The sequence below is a fragment of the Suricata suricatta genome, chromosome 8, assembly GCF_006229205.1.
Source record: "Suricata suricatta isolate VVHF042 chromosome 8, meerkat_22Aug2017_6uvM2_HiC, whole genome shotgun sequence".
In the NCBI taxonomy this organism is placed as follows: Eukaryota; Metazoa; Chordata; class Mammalia; order Carnivora; family Herpestidae; genus Suricata; species Suricata suricatta.
In genome coordinates, this window is record NC_043707.1 from 525,554 (window position 1) to 540,107 (window position 14,554).

The 14,554-nt window shown below is 63.2% G+C and overlaps 3 protein-coding genes and 1 non-coding gene across 5 annotated transcripts in view; 2 read left to right on the forward strand and 2 right to left on the reverse strand.

Moving 5' to 3' along the window:
- The window catches only part of WFIKKN1 (WAP, follistatin/kazal, immunoglobulin, kunitz and netrin domain containing 1), a 2,824-nt gene extending 2,348 nt beyond the window's left edge, over positions 1-476 (forward strand). The window contains exon 3 of the mRNA XM_029949042.1: positions 3-476. Within this exon, the coding sequence (XP_029804902.1) occupies positions 3-402 (400 nt within the window). The 3' untranslated portion in view covers positions 403-476. The remainder of the gene's footprint in view (positions 1-2) is intronic.
- A 466-nt stretch (positions 477-942) lies between these two features.
- On the reverse strand, positions 943-2,948 carry METTL26 (methyltransferase like 26). Its single transcript, XM_029946005.1, has 6 exons — positions 2,262-2,948; positions 1,949-2,111; positions 1,772-1,831; positions 1,336-1,403; positions 1,154-1,232; positions 943-1,074 (listed from the first exon to the last, which is right to left on the reverse strand). The coding sequence occupies exons 1-6, from the start codon at positions 2,456-2,458 to the stop codon at positions 1,027-1,029; spliced, it is 615 nt and encodes a 204-aa protein (XP_029801865.1). The 5' UTR covers positions 2,459-2,948; the 3' UTR covers positions 943-1,026.
- Positions 2,936-3,006, reverse strand: TRNAG-CCC. The gene has a single exon. It is a non-coding gene; the product is annotated as a tRNA-Gly (tRNA).
- Positions 3,007-8,647: 5,641 nt separating this feature from the next.
- On the forward strand, positions 8,648-13,641 carry MCRIP2 (MAPK regulated corepressor interacting protein 2). 2 transcript variants are annotated; one of them, XM_029946003.1, is made up of 5 exons: positions 8,648-8,793; positions 8,889-9,006; positions 12,583-12,710; positions 12,944-13,045; positions 13,263-13,641. In XM_029946003.1, exons 1-5 carry the CDS (start codon positions 8,742-8,744, stop codon positions 13,331-13,333), a joined length of 471 nt encoding a protein of 156 aa, XP_029801863.1. In that variant the 5' UTR covers positions 8,648-8,741; the 3' UTR covers positions 13,334-13,641. The 2 variants fall into 2 exon arrangements, with proteins under 2 accessions (XP_029801863.1, XP_029801864.1); XM_029946004.1 differs by lacking the exons at positions 8,648-8,793; positions 8,889-9,006 and adding exons at positions 11,293-11,341; positions 11,613-11,748.
- The last annotated feature ends 913 nt before the right edge of the window (positions 13,642-14,554 follow it).

Sequence of the window (14,554 nt, forward strand, 5' to 3'; positions counted from 1 at the left end):
TGCCGGGCCTGCCGCCTCCGGAGCAGGCTGGCGCCGAGCCTGTGCCGCAGCGACTTCGCCATCGTGGGGCGGCTCACGGAGGTGCTGGAGGAGCCCGAGGCGGGGGGCGGCGGCATCGCCCGCGTGGCCCTGGACGAGGTGCTCAAGGACGACAAGATGGGCCTCAGGTTCTTGGGCACCAAGCACCTGGAGGTGACGCTGAGCGGCATGGACTGGACCTGCCCCTGCCCCAACGTGACGGCCGGCGACGGCCCGCTGGTCATCATGGGTGAGGTGCGGGACGGCGTGGCGGTGCTGGACGCTGGCAGCTACGTCCGCGCCGCGAGTGAGAAACGTGTCAAAAAGATCTCGGAGCTGCTCGAGAAGAAGGCCTGTGAGCTGCTGAACCGCTTCCAGGACTAGCCCCACGCCCCTGCCCAGGCTGCCCGCCCTGCCTTCCCGTCCTGCTGAATAAAAGCCTGACCTCCTGGCCCGCAGGTGCCGGACCTCCTGGGGGGACCCTTACCCCCCTCAGCCTGCCCTCCAGCTGGTAGCTGGCAGCCACGCTGGAGCACTGGCTCCGCTTCAAGTTCCCTCCTCGGGAACCTCCCACGTCCCTGCAGGAGTACAAGCCGTGACCAGCCTCCCCTCGCGGGGAGCCAGGAGGCCAGCGCGATCCCGCTCTGGCATCCCTGAGCTCCCCCTCCTTCCGCTGCTGCCGGGCAGCGCCACCTGGTCCCGGATGCCCCCAAGCCCTGACCCCACAGGCCAGACCCTCCTACCCCTAGGACAGAACCCTCAGACATACAGCCTGCCCCCCACCCTCACCAGCACCCCCGGAGTGCTTCCCGGAGGAGGCCTGGTTGACACCAGCAATAAGCAGCAAGACACTTTATTCCCAGGTTCTAAGCAGCCCTGTGGCCACCAGCCAAGAGCCCCCGGACCAGGCAAGGGCAGCCCTCATGGCCCAGCCCTGGGAGGCATGGGCTGGCATCTGGGTTTGTCCCAGAAGCAGCCTTAGTGGAGACACAAACATGCGGGAGAAGGTTACTCTTTCCGGAATATCAGGCACTTGTTGTTGGCCGGCATGTCCACCTGGGGAAGATGCTGTGGCTGGAGCAGCTGCCCCTGGTCCCCAGGGAGGTCACCTCTGCCCCCAGTCCTTCCCACCTACCATCTTTTCCAGGAGCAGGCCACTGGCTTGGCCCAGGTCCTCCAGGAGGGCTGTGTCCCGCAGCCCCCACTCAGGGTTCCTGTAGCGGGAAGGAGGTGGGGGAGAAGGTGGACTTGTGGCTGGGGGGTGTCACCCAGCCCACCTGCCCTCTCAGGGAGGCCCCCCACCTATCCAGCTCTGACCTGCATCTAAGAGTGAGATCAAAATCCACGTTACTCTGCGGGGTGATCTTCCCATTGATGGCATAAGGCTGTGGAGACGGGAAGACAGCTTTGCCCGCCACCCACAGACACAAGGTCAGCCATTCCTCAGCTGGCACACTGGCACTCAGAGAAAGAAAAGAACACAGCCCTCCCTGCCCCCAAGACGGGGGACAGCCGAGGACCAGCTAGTGAGCAAAGGGGTTTCAGGGAGCCTGGCAGGTGACCAGGGGGGTATTGGAGAAAGAAGACCCTGGGAAGGATTTAATGGTGACAGGTAGTGGTGGGAGAAAGTCACTGAAAGTACCGAAACCAAAAGGAGAGGGTCCAGAGAGGAGGGCTCAGCTTAGAGTGGCTGGCATCAGGGTCAGGATGGGCCTGCCAGGGGAGGCCCGTCCTCTCCGGCAGGGACACTAACCCCATAGGTAATCAGCAGCGCCTTGGGTTTGAGCAGGTGTCCCGCTGCTCTGAAGAGCCCCTGGGGAGTGAGGAAACAGGATGTCGGTGAGGAGCGTTCTTTCCCCCAGACACTGGAAAGTGCCCTCAGTGCCCAATCTGAGTCGTGGGGCAAACCCACCACCCCACTTCCACAGACCTCGGTGCAGTTCAGGGGGCTGATGTGGATCATGTTGATGCAGAGCAGCAGGTCCAGAGACTGGGGCAGGATGCCGCCCCAATGCTCCCAATCCCAGGTCACGTCCAGGTACAGTGGGGCCTTGACGTTGGACAGCCCCTGAGCCTGCGTGGTGGCTGAGATGCTGTGGAAGGGCAGCACCTGGTTGGAGGAGCTTACAGGGGTCTGGGTGGCGTGGGGAGTCTGGACAGCGGGACAGGCCCTGCTCCGCCTGACCTTGCTTCCCGCCCACTGTCACCAGCCGGGATCCCGCCTTCCGAGCGCTTCCCCGCACCTGTCCAGGCAGCGCTGGTCCACGTCGGACGGCTGCCACTCGGCATGAGGGAAGGCCCGCGCGAAGTAGGCCGTGTGCTGGCCGGAGCCGGAGGCCACCTCGAGCACGCGAACGCCGCGCTGGGTCGGGTCCATGTACTGCCGCAGCACGCGCAGGATGGGCTCCTTGTTGCGCTCGGCGGCCGCGGCCACCAGCATCGCAGCAGCTCGGCCGGCCGGCGGGTAGCCCTAGTCCGATTCCGGGGCCCGCGGGTAGCCGTAGTCCGACGCCGCGAGGCCCGTCGGGAGCCGTAGTCTGACGCGCGAGGCAAGCCGGGAGCCGTAGTCTGACGCCATGACCCTCGCCGGGAGCTGCGGTCCAGCCTCCCCCAAATCTACAATTTCCAGGAGGAGGTGCGCAGCGCGTTAAGTGACCCCTCGCGGGTAGGCGCTCCAGGAGCGGCAGCCACGGCGAAGGGACCGGAAGGTGAGCTGGAGTCACTAGTTTACAGGTGACCCTCAGCTCAGCGCCCAGCGTGGCCGCTCTGGCGTTCTCATGGCTCTTGTCATTCTCTGAAATTGTCCCGTTCGCCCTGCACTAGAATGGCCGCTTCCTGGTTTCTGGTGGTGTTTCTTTTTTAAATCGCAGTCGTCAGCTAGTATAATTTGCTGACTTGGGGAAAATCTAAAACTACGTGCGCCGCCCGGGAATCGAACCCGGGTCGCAAGAATGGGAATCTTGCATGATACCACTACACCAGCGGCGCTGCTGGCGAAAGTTTCGCCCACAAGTTATAAGAGACTATGACGCAACCTCCTCGCGCGCAGAAGCATTACGGTGCATGCGCGCTGCTTCTGGAGGGGGAGGCCGGCCCCAGCGCACTGCTGCGGAGAGCCTTAGTGGGAGCCCCGGGCTTGGCTGGGTCCGCGTGCTGCGGGTCTCGCGGCGTCGCTTGGGCGCCCAGCACTAGAGAGGAGGGAGAGGGCCTAAGGGAGGCGGGTTTGAGGCCCGGATTCACCGCAGCGCCGTGGAAACCATGGCAACCGCGGGCTTTCTGAGCCTGTGGGGCGGGGCCGGGGCGGGGCTCCTCGTGGGCGGGGCTTTCGTGCGGGTGAGACCGCGGGCCGGCCGGGCGGTTCTAGCCGCGGGCCCCGCGATCCTGTGTTGTTGGAGGCTTTCTTGGGACGCAGAAAAGGCCAGCGCTAGCCCAGGGTCCACGGACGCTGTGAGGGGGTCGGAGCCCTATTTGTTGTGTCCAAGGGTGGTTTCCCGGTTTACGGCTTGGGGCCCACGTCTCCGAGGGGCCCTGTTCTGCAGCGGCCAGCTTATCTTCTTTGGTGGGCAGTTTCTCACTAGTGAAACCCCCACACGGGACGTCAGTCTGGCTAGGGCTCAGAGGGTGGCCCTGACCTGGCCTTTAACCTGGGATTGTCGTGGAGGGATCGAGATGTGGGTTTGGTCCGGGGAGGGCAATATTGCAGCTTAGGGTGGGTAAGTGGTGTGGAGCTGGCCCTTCTGGACAGGCCCCCTGGGAAGGTGACACTCAGCCAGCAGCCTCCCCCTCCAGGCAGCCCCGCTGGTCTTCTGCACGTGACCACCATTTCACAGCCCTGGGCTTTCCTTTCCTGAATGCCCTTTTGCCTCCCTCCATGTTAGGTGTCCTCTGTGCATTTCCCATGTCCTTCCATGTGTGGACATCTGCTTTTGTGCATGACAAGCCCCTTTCAACCTTACCTGGGTTCCAGGTGACCCTGGGAGCTTGGGGGCTGGTAGCTGGGGGACCTGACCTGTGATTGGACTGGATCATCTCGTCAACCACACCCCCACAAAAACCCTAATCCTTTGGCCTCCAGGCAGGGGAACAGACACAGGGAGGGACGGGGCGGGGCAGTGGTACCACCCAGGCCGGGCCTAGAGGCTCCAAGCCCTTCCCACCCTTGCCCTGTGTGTCTCTTCCACCCCGGTTAGCCAGAGTCGTATCCTTGATGGACCAGTAAACATAAGCGAGGGTGTCCCTGAGTTCTGTGAGCCGTTCTAACAAATTATGGAGCCTGTGGGGGGAGGCGGGGGGAGAGGCTCGAGAACCCTGACTTACAGCCGGTGGATCAGAAGCACAGGTGACAGCCTGGATTCGTGACTGGCCTCAGAAGTGGGGTGGTCTCATGGGACTGGGCCCTTAGCCCCGGGGGTCTGCATAACGCAGGTGAGAGTGTCCGAACTGAGTTAAGTGGTGGGACACTTGCTCGGCGTCCGAAGAGCACTGCGTGGCGAGAACAGGCGCTTGGTGCCAGAAGTGTTGAAAGTACGGAAAACCTTGCTTTCCTTTCCGGTGGGTGCTCTGTGAGGCGGGGTCTCCTCTCTGGTGGGTGTTCTGTGTGACGGGAGGGACCCGCCTGACCCGGGTCCCTGCTTCCTCCATGTCCCATGGCCCGGCTTCAGAAGCTGTCCAAATGCCCAGCAGAGTCCTCCACAGCACGTGGCCTTAGGTTGACTCGGACTGCTGTGCTGGTCAGTCTGGGCTGGAAGCCGAGCGAGCCGCTCCCTGCACTCAGCACTTGCCAAGCTCGGAGCTGGGGAAGGCAGACCTCTAGCCTTTCCTGCTCTGTGCGTTCTGGAAAGTCATGATGCGTGTCAGGCGCTGGGAGGACCCAGGCCGCCCAGCAAAGACTGAACATTGGACCCCTGGAAGTGCCCTGTAATGTAGAAAATGTTGGGATTCGGCACCGACGATCAAGAAGGGATTCTTGAGATGTTTTTGGTGCAAAACGGTGGTTTTATTAAAACATGGAATTGGACCTCTGGGCAGAAGGAGCTGCCCTGGGGGCGGGAGGAGCGACTGATTCTGTACCTTCAGGTTGGGCTGGGTTTAGGGAATAGCGTAAGTCTCTGGGGAATTTGGGAAGCCAGGTTTCCAGGACCTCGAGGGGGCCAGCTGATGTTAAGGAAGGGTCATTACTACTGTCCAGTGAAACCTTAATCACGACACCCTTCAGGTGTAGGTCAGAGGGCCGTAAGCTTGGAGTATGGTCACCAACATAGATGGTGGGCAGGAAGAGACCAGGGAGATTTCCAAAGGGATTTTTATGTGTTAACGTAGACTTACAGGATCGGGGGTGTCAGACTAAGGTCGCCTTTGGCCCCCAGCAAAGTGTCATCAGGGAGCCAGCTGAGCTCCCAAAGGAAGGTCACTCTGCCAGTTTCAAGGACATGTTGATGGGCTGTTCGTTGTCAGGAAATTTAATTTTTCATTTGCCTTTGTTTCCCACATCATCCCCCACCAGGGCCTGTGTTGGGGGGCCTCCTGAGATTCTGTGTCCTGAGGCGGATTCAGCTCCCAGGCAGGCCTCTTGAGCCTCCCACCCGCTGTGTGGAAGGTTCCGTGGCACAGGCCACCTTCCCAAATGAGCCTTTATCCACATGATGAAATCTCTAGTGCCCAGAGAGCCATGAACAAACAAGACATCCCCTGCCCGGCTGCCCACCCCCTTGGGGGTGCACACTTCCTCCCCGGCCCTGCCCCCTGCTCTGGGCACTTCCTGCCTAGCCCTGCCTCCCGCACTGGGTACTTCCCTTCCTGTTTCCTCACCCACCGCTTCCCTTGGCTTCCTGGACCTACTGTAACAAATTACCTAAAATTTGGTGGCTTAAAACAGCCGAAAAGTATTTTCTCATGCTCTGTAAGCCAAGTCCAAGGTAAAGGTGTCTGCTTACGCCTAAGGCCCTGCAAGAAGATAGTCCCTCACCCCTTTCAGCCGCTGGTGGCCGCCGCTCTGCAAGGTGGGTGAGGCCCCACCCCTCTGTCCAACTGCCCCTCTCCAGCTGGGGAAGCATTGTCCGCTTCTCCAACCACAGGCCATGGTACTGGCCCCTTGCAGGGGCTTCACAGCCCACCTGCCTCAAGGACAGTGTGGTCGAGGGGAAGGTGACTGAGTCTGGGGTCGGAACCTTGAGCTCCCCAGGCTCCATCCCCATGCTAGGGTGTGTCCTGGGGGCAGTGAGGCCGAGACCAGCCCCACCCCCGCAGGTGACAGGGACTTCACTGCCTGCCCCCTGCCCCTGGCCTTCCTCCTCTCTCAGCCATCCTGGGGACCACTGGGCTCTCTCCCCGCACCCCCTCCTTGTCCTGCACCTTCTCCCTTCCCACCCCATGATCCTTTGTGCTCACCTTCATCTCCCCCTGAGCTTCTGAGGGCTCTGGACCCAACCTTTGCCCTTAAACAAGGCCTGTGGGCAGGGCTTGAGTGTTAGGGCCTCAAGGGCTTGGCTGGGCCTGACCACCCATCAGTGGGCCTTGTTCTGCCCTTGTAGTCCATGAAGGCCCTGGGGGTTGTGCCCAAGGGAGGTGGGGCCCTCAGAGCTTGTGTCCGCTTGGGGGCCGTGCTCCCCACGCCACAGCCTTGCTTCCTCTTCCGGGAGCATGCACCCTTGGGACACAGCCCCCCACGTGGTGCCTCCCCAGAATGCGAGTGAGCAGAGGGAGCACTGTGCTCAAGGCCCGGGCAGCCAGGACAGGCGGTGCGCATAGAACCACGCTGTGGGGAGGGACAGAAACTGCAGGGGTGCACGGGGTGGGGGGGCTGGGCTCACTAGCCCCTCTCCCCGCTCTCAGGATCACAGGCCTAACCCAGCCCACCCTGTGGGGAAGGAAGTTGGGGAGGGGGCCCCGGGACACAAACTTCCTTAAGGGCACTAAGCAGGCTTGGTTACCTCCCACCAGCCACACAGGTGCGTGGGGTAGCTGGGGAGGGACGCTGTCCAGAGCAGTTTGGGGGGGCTCCTCCTGCTGCTGTCACTCCCCCCCCCCACTGAGCTAACCCCTCACTGCTCCCACTCCCCACGTTGTGCATTCTGCCTGTTTCGGTTCTGCTCCGAAGGTGAGGTGTGGGGGAAGCGGTGCTGCATTTGCTCCAGGAACCCACTGGGCCACTGCCCCTCGGGTGGCAGCTCCCAGAAGGAGACCAGGCCCCACTAGCCTCCCAAGGCCTGGTGCCTGCTAGACTGAGCCTCCGCAGATACTTGTGACAACAGTGAGGGAGCCACACAAGCCTCAAGGGCGGATTCCAAGACCCCTGGACCACTCTGGGGAGTGTGTTCCCGGGTGAAGAGATGTTAAGGATTGAGTTCAACCAAATGGAGGATGAGGGGGGGCCTTATGCTGAGCCCACTAGGTCCTCAGGCTCACAGGCCCCTCCCACAAGCTGGGCAGCCCAGAGCAGCCTCTGAGTCGGGAGGAAGAAGCCCTGCGGGTGGGAGCCTCCTTGGCCCTCACAAACTGTTCTTTATCGCCTCCAAAAACCAGAGACCGCCAGGGAGACCGAGTCATGCATGCAAAAGCAAAGGGCTTTATTACGGGTTTAGGCTCGCCGGGGCCTAAACTCGGGCTCCCAGACTTTCCCGGCCTGGAGGATCCGTGCTGAGAGCCCCGAACAGAGGTGGGGCAGGGCTTTCAAGAATTTGGGAAGGGGGAGTTACAGGAATCCAATTATTCTTGACAGGTTTATCCAATTACAACATTTAGAGTGTTAACCAATCACAGAGTAGACCCAGGACCCAGGACCCTCACGTAGGGTGTAACTAGCCTTAAGCAACAACTGATTACCTGTAGCTTCTATTTCTAGGCCTGCCCTTAGGAATGTTAAGGGTATTACAAGGGTGGTCCCTCTTGCCTTGGGCAATGTGTGCCCTTCTAGTCTCAAACCTGCGTCCTTACAAAACCAAGCAGGCCTAGTCCCCAGGCAGCTCTAGAGGAGACCCCTACACCTCCAGCAGGGCCGGGGTGGGAAGTAACTGCTCCCTTACAAACCGGGTGGCCTCACCCACCTTCTTTCTCCCCAGGATCCTACCCCCACACTGGCCCCAGTCTGTAAGGGGCCTCCCATCCCTGGAGCTAGGGGTCGACCCTGGCATGGGACCCTGAGTCAGGAAGCAGAGTGGACCCAGTATTCCTGTCCCACGGAGTGGGAGATTCCCAAGGCGTCGGGTCTCTGCCCAAACCCAGGGGGGAACGGACCTTTTTTTTGATCTCTGGCCCCGCGGTCTCAAGACCCGGAATGCCCCCTGATTGATACTGGCCCACATCCACGTAGGTATCTTGGCCGAAGCTCCCCGACAGAGGTGGGGGCTACTTGCTTCCAGGGTCCGCACAGAGCGTCCCCAGCGCCTCCCCCGAGGCTCACCTGGCCTTAAGGCGGCGGAAGGCCGTCCCAGGCCCCAGAAGGCTTCCTCTGCCCTTGGCCTTGGGCCATGCGGGGTGGAGCGCTAGTTACTGCGGCACCAGCCAGTCTTCCAAGGGCCCGACCTCCGCGGAGAGCCCGGAGGCCGGCCGGTATGCGCGGGCCCTTTAAGGGCCGGGGGCGTGTAGCGGCCCGCCCCCTCCCCGCCGCGCCCGGCCGCTGGTTAAAGGGGCCGCGCCCTGGGCCCCCCGCCGAGTGCGAGCCCGGGCGGAGGGCAGGGCAGGGCGTGCGTCCGGGAGAGCGCGCGGGCTGGCCGCCCCTCCGCACCATGTACACCATCACCAAGGGGCCCAGCAAGCTGGTAGCGCAGCGCCGCACAGGTGCGCGGGGCGGGGGGCGGGCAGGGCCGCCGGGGGGAGGGTCCGCGCAGTGACCGCCCAGCCTCGGCGGCTGCTGACGCACCCGGTGCCCGCAGGTCCCTCGCAGCAGCAGGTGGAGAGCAGGCTCGGCGAGCTCCTGAAATGCCGGCAAGCCGCGCCGCCGACCCCACCGCCCCCACGGGCGCAGCCGCCGGGACCCTGGCCTCTGTCGAGGTGAGACGCGCGGGCCGGCCGCCGCGGGACCGAGAGGGTGACCTTGGGGAAGGTTCGCGGAGACCCGGCCACATGCTCGGGTAGGGGGCGGGGCGTCCGACCCCGCCCGCGCGGGCAGCTCTGGCTTCCGCACCTCGGCGTGTCCACCTCACCTGGCGCCTGGCTGGGTTGGAGGGGGCTGGGCTGGATGTGCTTGAACCCCTCTCCCCCGCCGGCCCTGTGGGATCTTGGCGACCCCGACTGGGGAGGAAGCTGACCAGCTCCTGGGTCGGAGGAGCTCCACGCGGCTGACTCACATGCCCTGGGCGACCTTGGGCAGCGAGGCCAAGGTTTGAGGCGAGGTGCCCAGGATGGCAAGAGCAAAATATCCCCGGGGTGCTGGCCCTCAAGGCCTCCTGGCGCTTTCAGCCCTGTCCTTGTGGAACCGGCTGGGGGAGAAGGTGTGCACGTGGTTCCCTGTGGGCCTGCCCGGCCACTGCACTCCTTTACCTTTCTCCCACAGCACCCTGGCTGGGCACTGCAGGCCTCCCACACGTGGTCAGGGCTTGCTGGAACCCGCAGTTTTCTGCCTTTTTTATGACCCAACAGTTTTGCCAGCCTACAGCCCTGTGGCCACAGGAATGTCAGTCCCTGCCAATCTGGCCTCCACATGACCTTGACCTGGAGGTCAGATCCCCTCCATCTCCTAGAGCTGAACCTTTTGCTTTTTTTCTCTCAAGCTCTGGACCTTTGGTTTCACTTATTCTATGCATTTCCTGGGCCCTGGGCTTTCTTATAGGCCCACAGAGGCCCGAGGCCTCCTGCACTAGTGCAGTGCTGTGTGTCCGGGCAGCAGATAAACGAGGCGGCCTGGCTGAGGAGGGTACAGGTGATGGGTGCCTGCCAGGAGGGGGCATGCTGTGGCTGTGGGATCTTTCTGGGCCGAGACCCTGCCCTGGGGCCCTCCTGCTGGGGACTGGTGGCCACTCGGAGGTTGCAGCCTAGTGATGAAAACTTCTAGGCCAACCACAGGTGTGTCCTGGAGAGACAGATGAGCAGGGCCTTGGGGGGGGACTCCTGGGACCCAGGCTGCGCTATAATATTGCCTTGTGATTTCAACTTGGATCCTCACAGCTGCCCTGCTGCCCACGGGGGTGAACCAGACCTAGGCGAATAACCCCGAGCTGCCCAGGTGCCTTACCGGGAGCAACTCAGCAACTCACTGCCTCCCCCTCCCCCTTGCTGGTCCAGGGCGCAGCTGGGGCACAGCTGGGGAGTGCTGGGGAAGGAAATGGGAAAGACAGCACAGAGCCCTTCAAACCCCCAGGAGGCCTCACCTTTGCCCTCAGCTGGCCCTTAGCCGCTTGCGCCCACTGCAGCCCGCCCGGGTCAGGAGGATGCTGAGCAGCCTGGCCTGAGGGAGCGCCCCTCCGCACCCGCTGTGTAGGGAGTGGTGAGGCATCCCATGTGCCCATCCCCCTTCCTTCCCAACTTACTCCCTCTTTTGGAGCTGCCCCCGCGAAGTCCCAGTGGCCTTGAAAGGACCGTGCTAGGAGGCCGGAGCGGCCAGTGGGCCCTCCCTATTCCTTCTCCTGCACCTTCTCAGGGGGCCCCCGCTCCAGACGGCTGCACCCCGGCTGCTTATCTACCTTCCCTGTTGTTTTTTCTATGGTCCCTTTTTACTGCCCAGCCTCCCTCACCCTGACTGGCTGGTGAGAGACGGGGTGTCTGGGCCACTGCTGCATCCCCTACGCCTGTGCCCTGCAGGTGCCCAAGGTGTCTCACCAGCTAAAAATACGGGCTGGGGTTCCAGCAGGGCACGGGTCTGGGCACTGGCCATAGCGGTGAACAGGTCACATGGATCTTCGCCTCTGAGGAGCTCTCGATCCCAGGGGGAGAGGAGAGAAAAGAACATCAGTGGAGGTGATCTCTGTCATTGAGAAGTTAATATAGTGCCTGGGGACCACCTGTGGTCAAGTGAGCAGGTGGGGGAGGTGGCCTGGGAGTGTCACCGAGTTGGGGGCTTGCAGGTCAGACAGGTGTGCGGCCAAGTCCTGAAACTGCTACGCATTACAGCGTCTGACTTGAGGTGGGTCGCTGACCTCGGGGGTCAGAGAGGAGACTAAGGGACAGGATGCCCATGTAGACCCAGGGACATGGAGCACGCCTGCGGGCGCCACCCTTGGGCGCAGGCGCAGGGTGGCCTTCATCCACAGGAGCACTCTCGTGCCAGTGTCCCTTCGCTAGAGGGCCTGTGGAGGGACCTTGTATAAACAACTCTGAGCCGCGGGCTGGTGGCCTGCCTTCTTGGGCCCGGCCGCTATGCAGCCCTGGTCCGGCCACCACCACAGTCCCTGTGAGTCCCAGCCTATGGCTGCAATTCCTTTTTTTGTTTTCTTGTTTTGATGTCCAGCCTCCACTTTGCTGGAGCCTGGAGCCTGCAGCCTGTGGGGGCGGGGGCAGCAGGCAAGGGGCTGTCCAAGTCCAGACAAACCCTCACACCCTGTGGCTGGTGCAGCTCAGGCCTGGGAGGAGCCCCATGCCTCCATTTTTTCTTGGGCCACCAGACCCTGCCGGCCTGGAGCTGGTGGGACCGGTGCCCCTCAAGACCCTCCTCTTTATTTTAGTGGCCCTCTCAGCCAAGGAGGACCCCCGAGCGGCGGTGGGGCACCTGAGCCCAGGAAGGCGAGCAGGCCGGCGGGACCGCGAGTGCCTGGCGGAGTGGCACGTGCAGCCCAGGACTCCCGGCTCCCACCTCCTGCTGTAGGTGCGGGGCCCCGATCCCTCCACGGCCCCGTCCTGGGCTTTGTGCGTGCAGGGCCGGGCCGGCTGCAGCCGGCTGGGGTGGCCAGCACCGCCCCGGGCCCCGCTGACCGGGACAGGCCCAGCGGCTCCCTGGACATCTCATGCCCACCAGGCTGAGCCCCGGGCACCCTGGGGGCTGCCTCCTCACTCAGCATTCCCACCCCTGTGGGCAACAGTGCTGCCTGGCCTGGGGTCTGCAGTGTCGGGCTGGGGCTGCAGTCACACCTTCCCCACCCCGTCGTTTGGCCAGACCATCACTTAGGGCTCATCCCTATGGAGCCTGGGGCGGCCAGGCAGTGGGATGGGCAGAGGTCGCCCGCTTCTTATTTGGGTCCTTCCTCCCTCACTGGGGGCAATGGTGAGATGGAGAGGCTTCTGTGGGGGAGAGGGTGGCCGAGAATTGTGCTTGGGGCAGAGGGACCGGGCTGTAGCTTAGGTCAGGACAGGGGTTGCTGGAGGCCTGGCCCGACCTGGGGAGGCGGGATGCAGATGGCAGCAGGGGTGCCCGAGACCCTTGGACAAAGAGCACCTGAGTGCCTGGAGCAGGGAACCCTGCAGGGGGTCTGGGACACGGCTGGGACCGCAGGTGTGAGCTGAGCTGCCCGGGGCTCCGGCCTGCGGGAGAGCGGCCTCTACCACCGCTGCATCAGGCAGCTGCCCTGAAGTTCAAGGAAGTGCCTGGGCTGGGCCTGGGTCTGGGGTGGGGTGTGTGGCCTGAACCCACTCCTGGAGCTTTGCCAGGCATCACCTGGGCTCAGGACAGTTGCTGACTGGCTCCTCCCCTCTCCACAGTCCGGGGCCGAGGCTTGTGTTCAATCGGGTGAATGGCCGGCGGCCCCCTGCCACATCTCCATCCCTTGAGGGGACCCAAGAGACCTATACACTGGCCCATGAGGAAAACGTCCGATTTGTGTCTGAAGGTAGTGTCGAGGCCTGAGGGTATGGCTTGGGCCCCTCTTCCTCTTCCCCACTCCTACCTGACTCACAGCTGGAGCGCGGGGCTCTTCTTAGGCTCTGTCCCTGTTTCTCCTATGACCATCCGGGGGGCTGCCTGCTCCCAGTTCTGGGCTGGGGTCCAGGGTGGCCACTGGGCCCTGGGTAGAAGACAGGATGCCAGGGTTCTGGCTCAGTCTGACTGCTCTCTCCCCCACAGCTTGGCAGCAAGTGGAGCAACAGCTGGGTGGTGGCCCAGCTGGCGAGAGTGGGCCCAGGCCCGTGCAGTACATGGAGAAGACCCCCAACCCCCGGCTGCAGAGTGAGCCCTCCCCTGCCCGCAGGGAGTCCCCTCCACTCCCTCTGACCCTGACCTGGGCCCTGCTGGGTTCTAGCCCTAGGGGATTGGGGAGGGCGCTTGCACTTGACCCGCTTGCTACATTTGGGCCTGGGTGAAGGGTTTGTGGTCAGCTCAAAGGGAGAGGCACTGACCGACCTGGAAGGCAGCGTCACTGCCCAGCCTTCTACTGTGCCCGCAGACTTCGTGCCCATTGACCTGGACGAGTGGTGGGCGCAGCAGTTCCTGGCCAGAATCACTAACTGCTCCTAGCCACCCTGGAAGGAACCGCCGCCCTGCAGGGCCCTGCTGAACTGCGCGGTGGCCCTGACGGGAGAGGACCACGGCGCCCTGTTGAACTGCTGAGGCGGGCTGTGCTCCACCCTGAGTCTGGCCAGGCGCCGGCTACACCTGAAGTGCCAGCATTTGGACTTTTGCACCTGCTGACCCCTTGGCCCAGCTGTCCCATGCTGCCAGGGGCTGAAACTGTCTGACCTCAATCCTGCTCACTGTGCCCAGGGACCAGCCCCTGGGGCTGGCAGAGAGGAGTGCCAGGCTAATAAAGTCGAGAAACTGCCCTTTCTTCGTGGCCTTTACTTGGTGCGTGGGGGGTGGGGTCAGGGTCCCTCTGTCCCTGTGCTGCGTCCAGCCCTACCTTTTCTTGGCTCCACACCTGCAGCTCAGCTCAATTCTGGCTCTCCTGTGTCCTGAAAGAGGTGCCGGGGCCCTGGGCCAGCTCCTCTTTCTTGGAGGTCACTCAACTGGACCTACCCTGCACCACCGGCTTTCTCTCCCTGTTGCCAGGTGCTCGAGCCCCATCTCCAGACCCACAAAGGTTACGAAACTGGCCCTGGGATATAGTCCCAGCGGCTCAGGGCGGGGCCAAGTCTCAGGACATCTAGTCCTGTCTCTTAATCCCCCAGGGCTGTGGGACACTGGACAAAGGTGAGTTGACCTGTTAAACACCACTATGCCTCTTGGGTGGGTGGCGTTCCCTGCGGCTGACACGGGACCAAGTGGAGTACCCCAGGTGTGGACGGCATCACTAGAGAGCTGGAGGCAGCAGGTGGAGCCCAATCTGGGGGGCATTCCGCCAAGCGCATACCCGCAAACACATGGTGTCCTGCCCGATACACAGGTGGGCCCAGGGAGTCAGGCACCTCCTGGGTTCCCACGGCTAGACTTGCTAGAGCACCCCCACAGGGCCCTGGTTTGAGAGTGGCCGCAGAGGCCCGGAGAGCAACGGTTCTCGGGGGTCCGAGAGGCTGCGGACGGCGAGCCGGGCACACCTGGCGCCGCGACCCCGGGGATACTACGGGACTCCGGGCAGGCCGCGGTCACGTGGCGTGGCCCGCCCCGCCCCCAGGTCACGTGGCCCGCCCGCCCCCAGGTCACGTGGACTCGCCCGCCGGGCGGAAGTGGCGCCGTTGCCAGGCGGCCGTTGCTAAGCGCGCGCTGCGTGCCCTGCGTGGAGCGAGCGGCGGTCTAGGCGGG

Bases quoted from the DNA above. Each gene is read 5' to 3' on its own strand.
- METTL26 (XM_029946005.1), bottom strand. From the start codon at position 2,458: ATGCTGGTGGCCGCGGCCGCCGAGCGCAACAAGGAGCCCATCCTGCGC. The intron at 1,832-1,948 runs GTCTGTGGAAGT...CTCACTCCCCAG, and splicing joins GCCCCCTGAACTGCACCGAG to GGGCTCTTCAGAGCAGCGGG. The intron at 1,233-1,335 runs GTCAGAGCTGGA...TTCCCGCTACAG, and splicing joins GATCTCACTCTTAGATGCAG to GAACCCTGAGTGGGGGCTGC.
- MCRIP2 (XM_029946003.1), top strand. From the start codon at position 8,742: ATGTACACCATCACCAAGGGGCCCAGCAAGCTGGTAGCGCAGCGCCGC. The intron at 8,794-8,888 runs GTGCGCGGGGCG...CGGTGCCCGCAG, and splicing joins GGTAGCGCAGCGCCGCACAG to GTCCCTCGCAGCAGCAGGTG. The intron at 13,046-13,262 runs GTGAGCCCTCCC...CTGTGCCCGCAG, and splicing joins CCCCAACCCCCGGCTGCAGA to ACTTCGTGCCCATTGACCTG.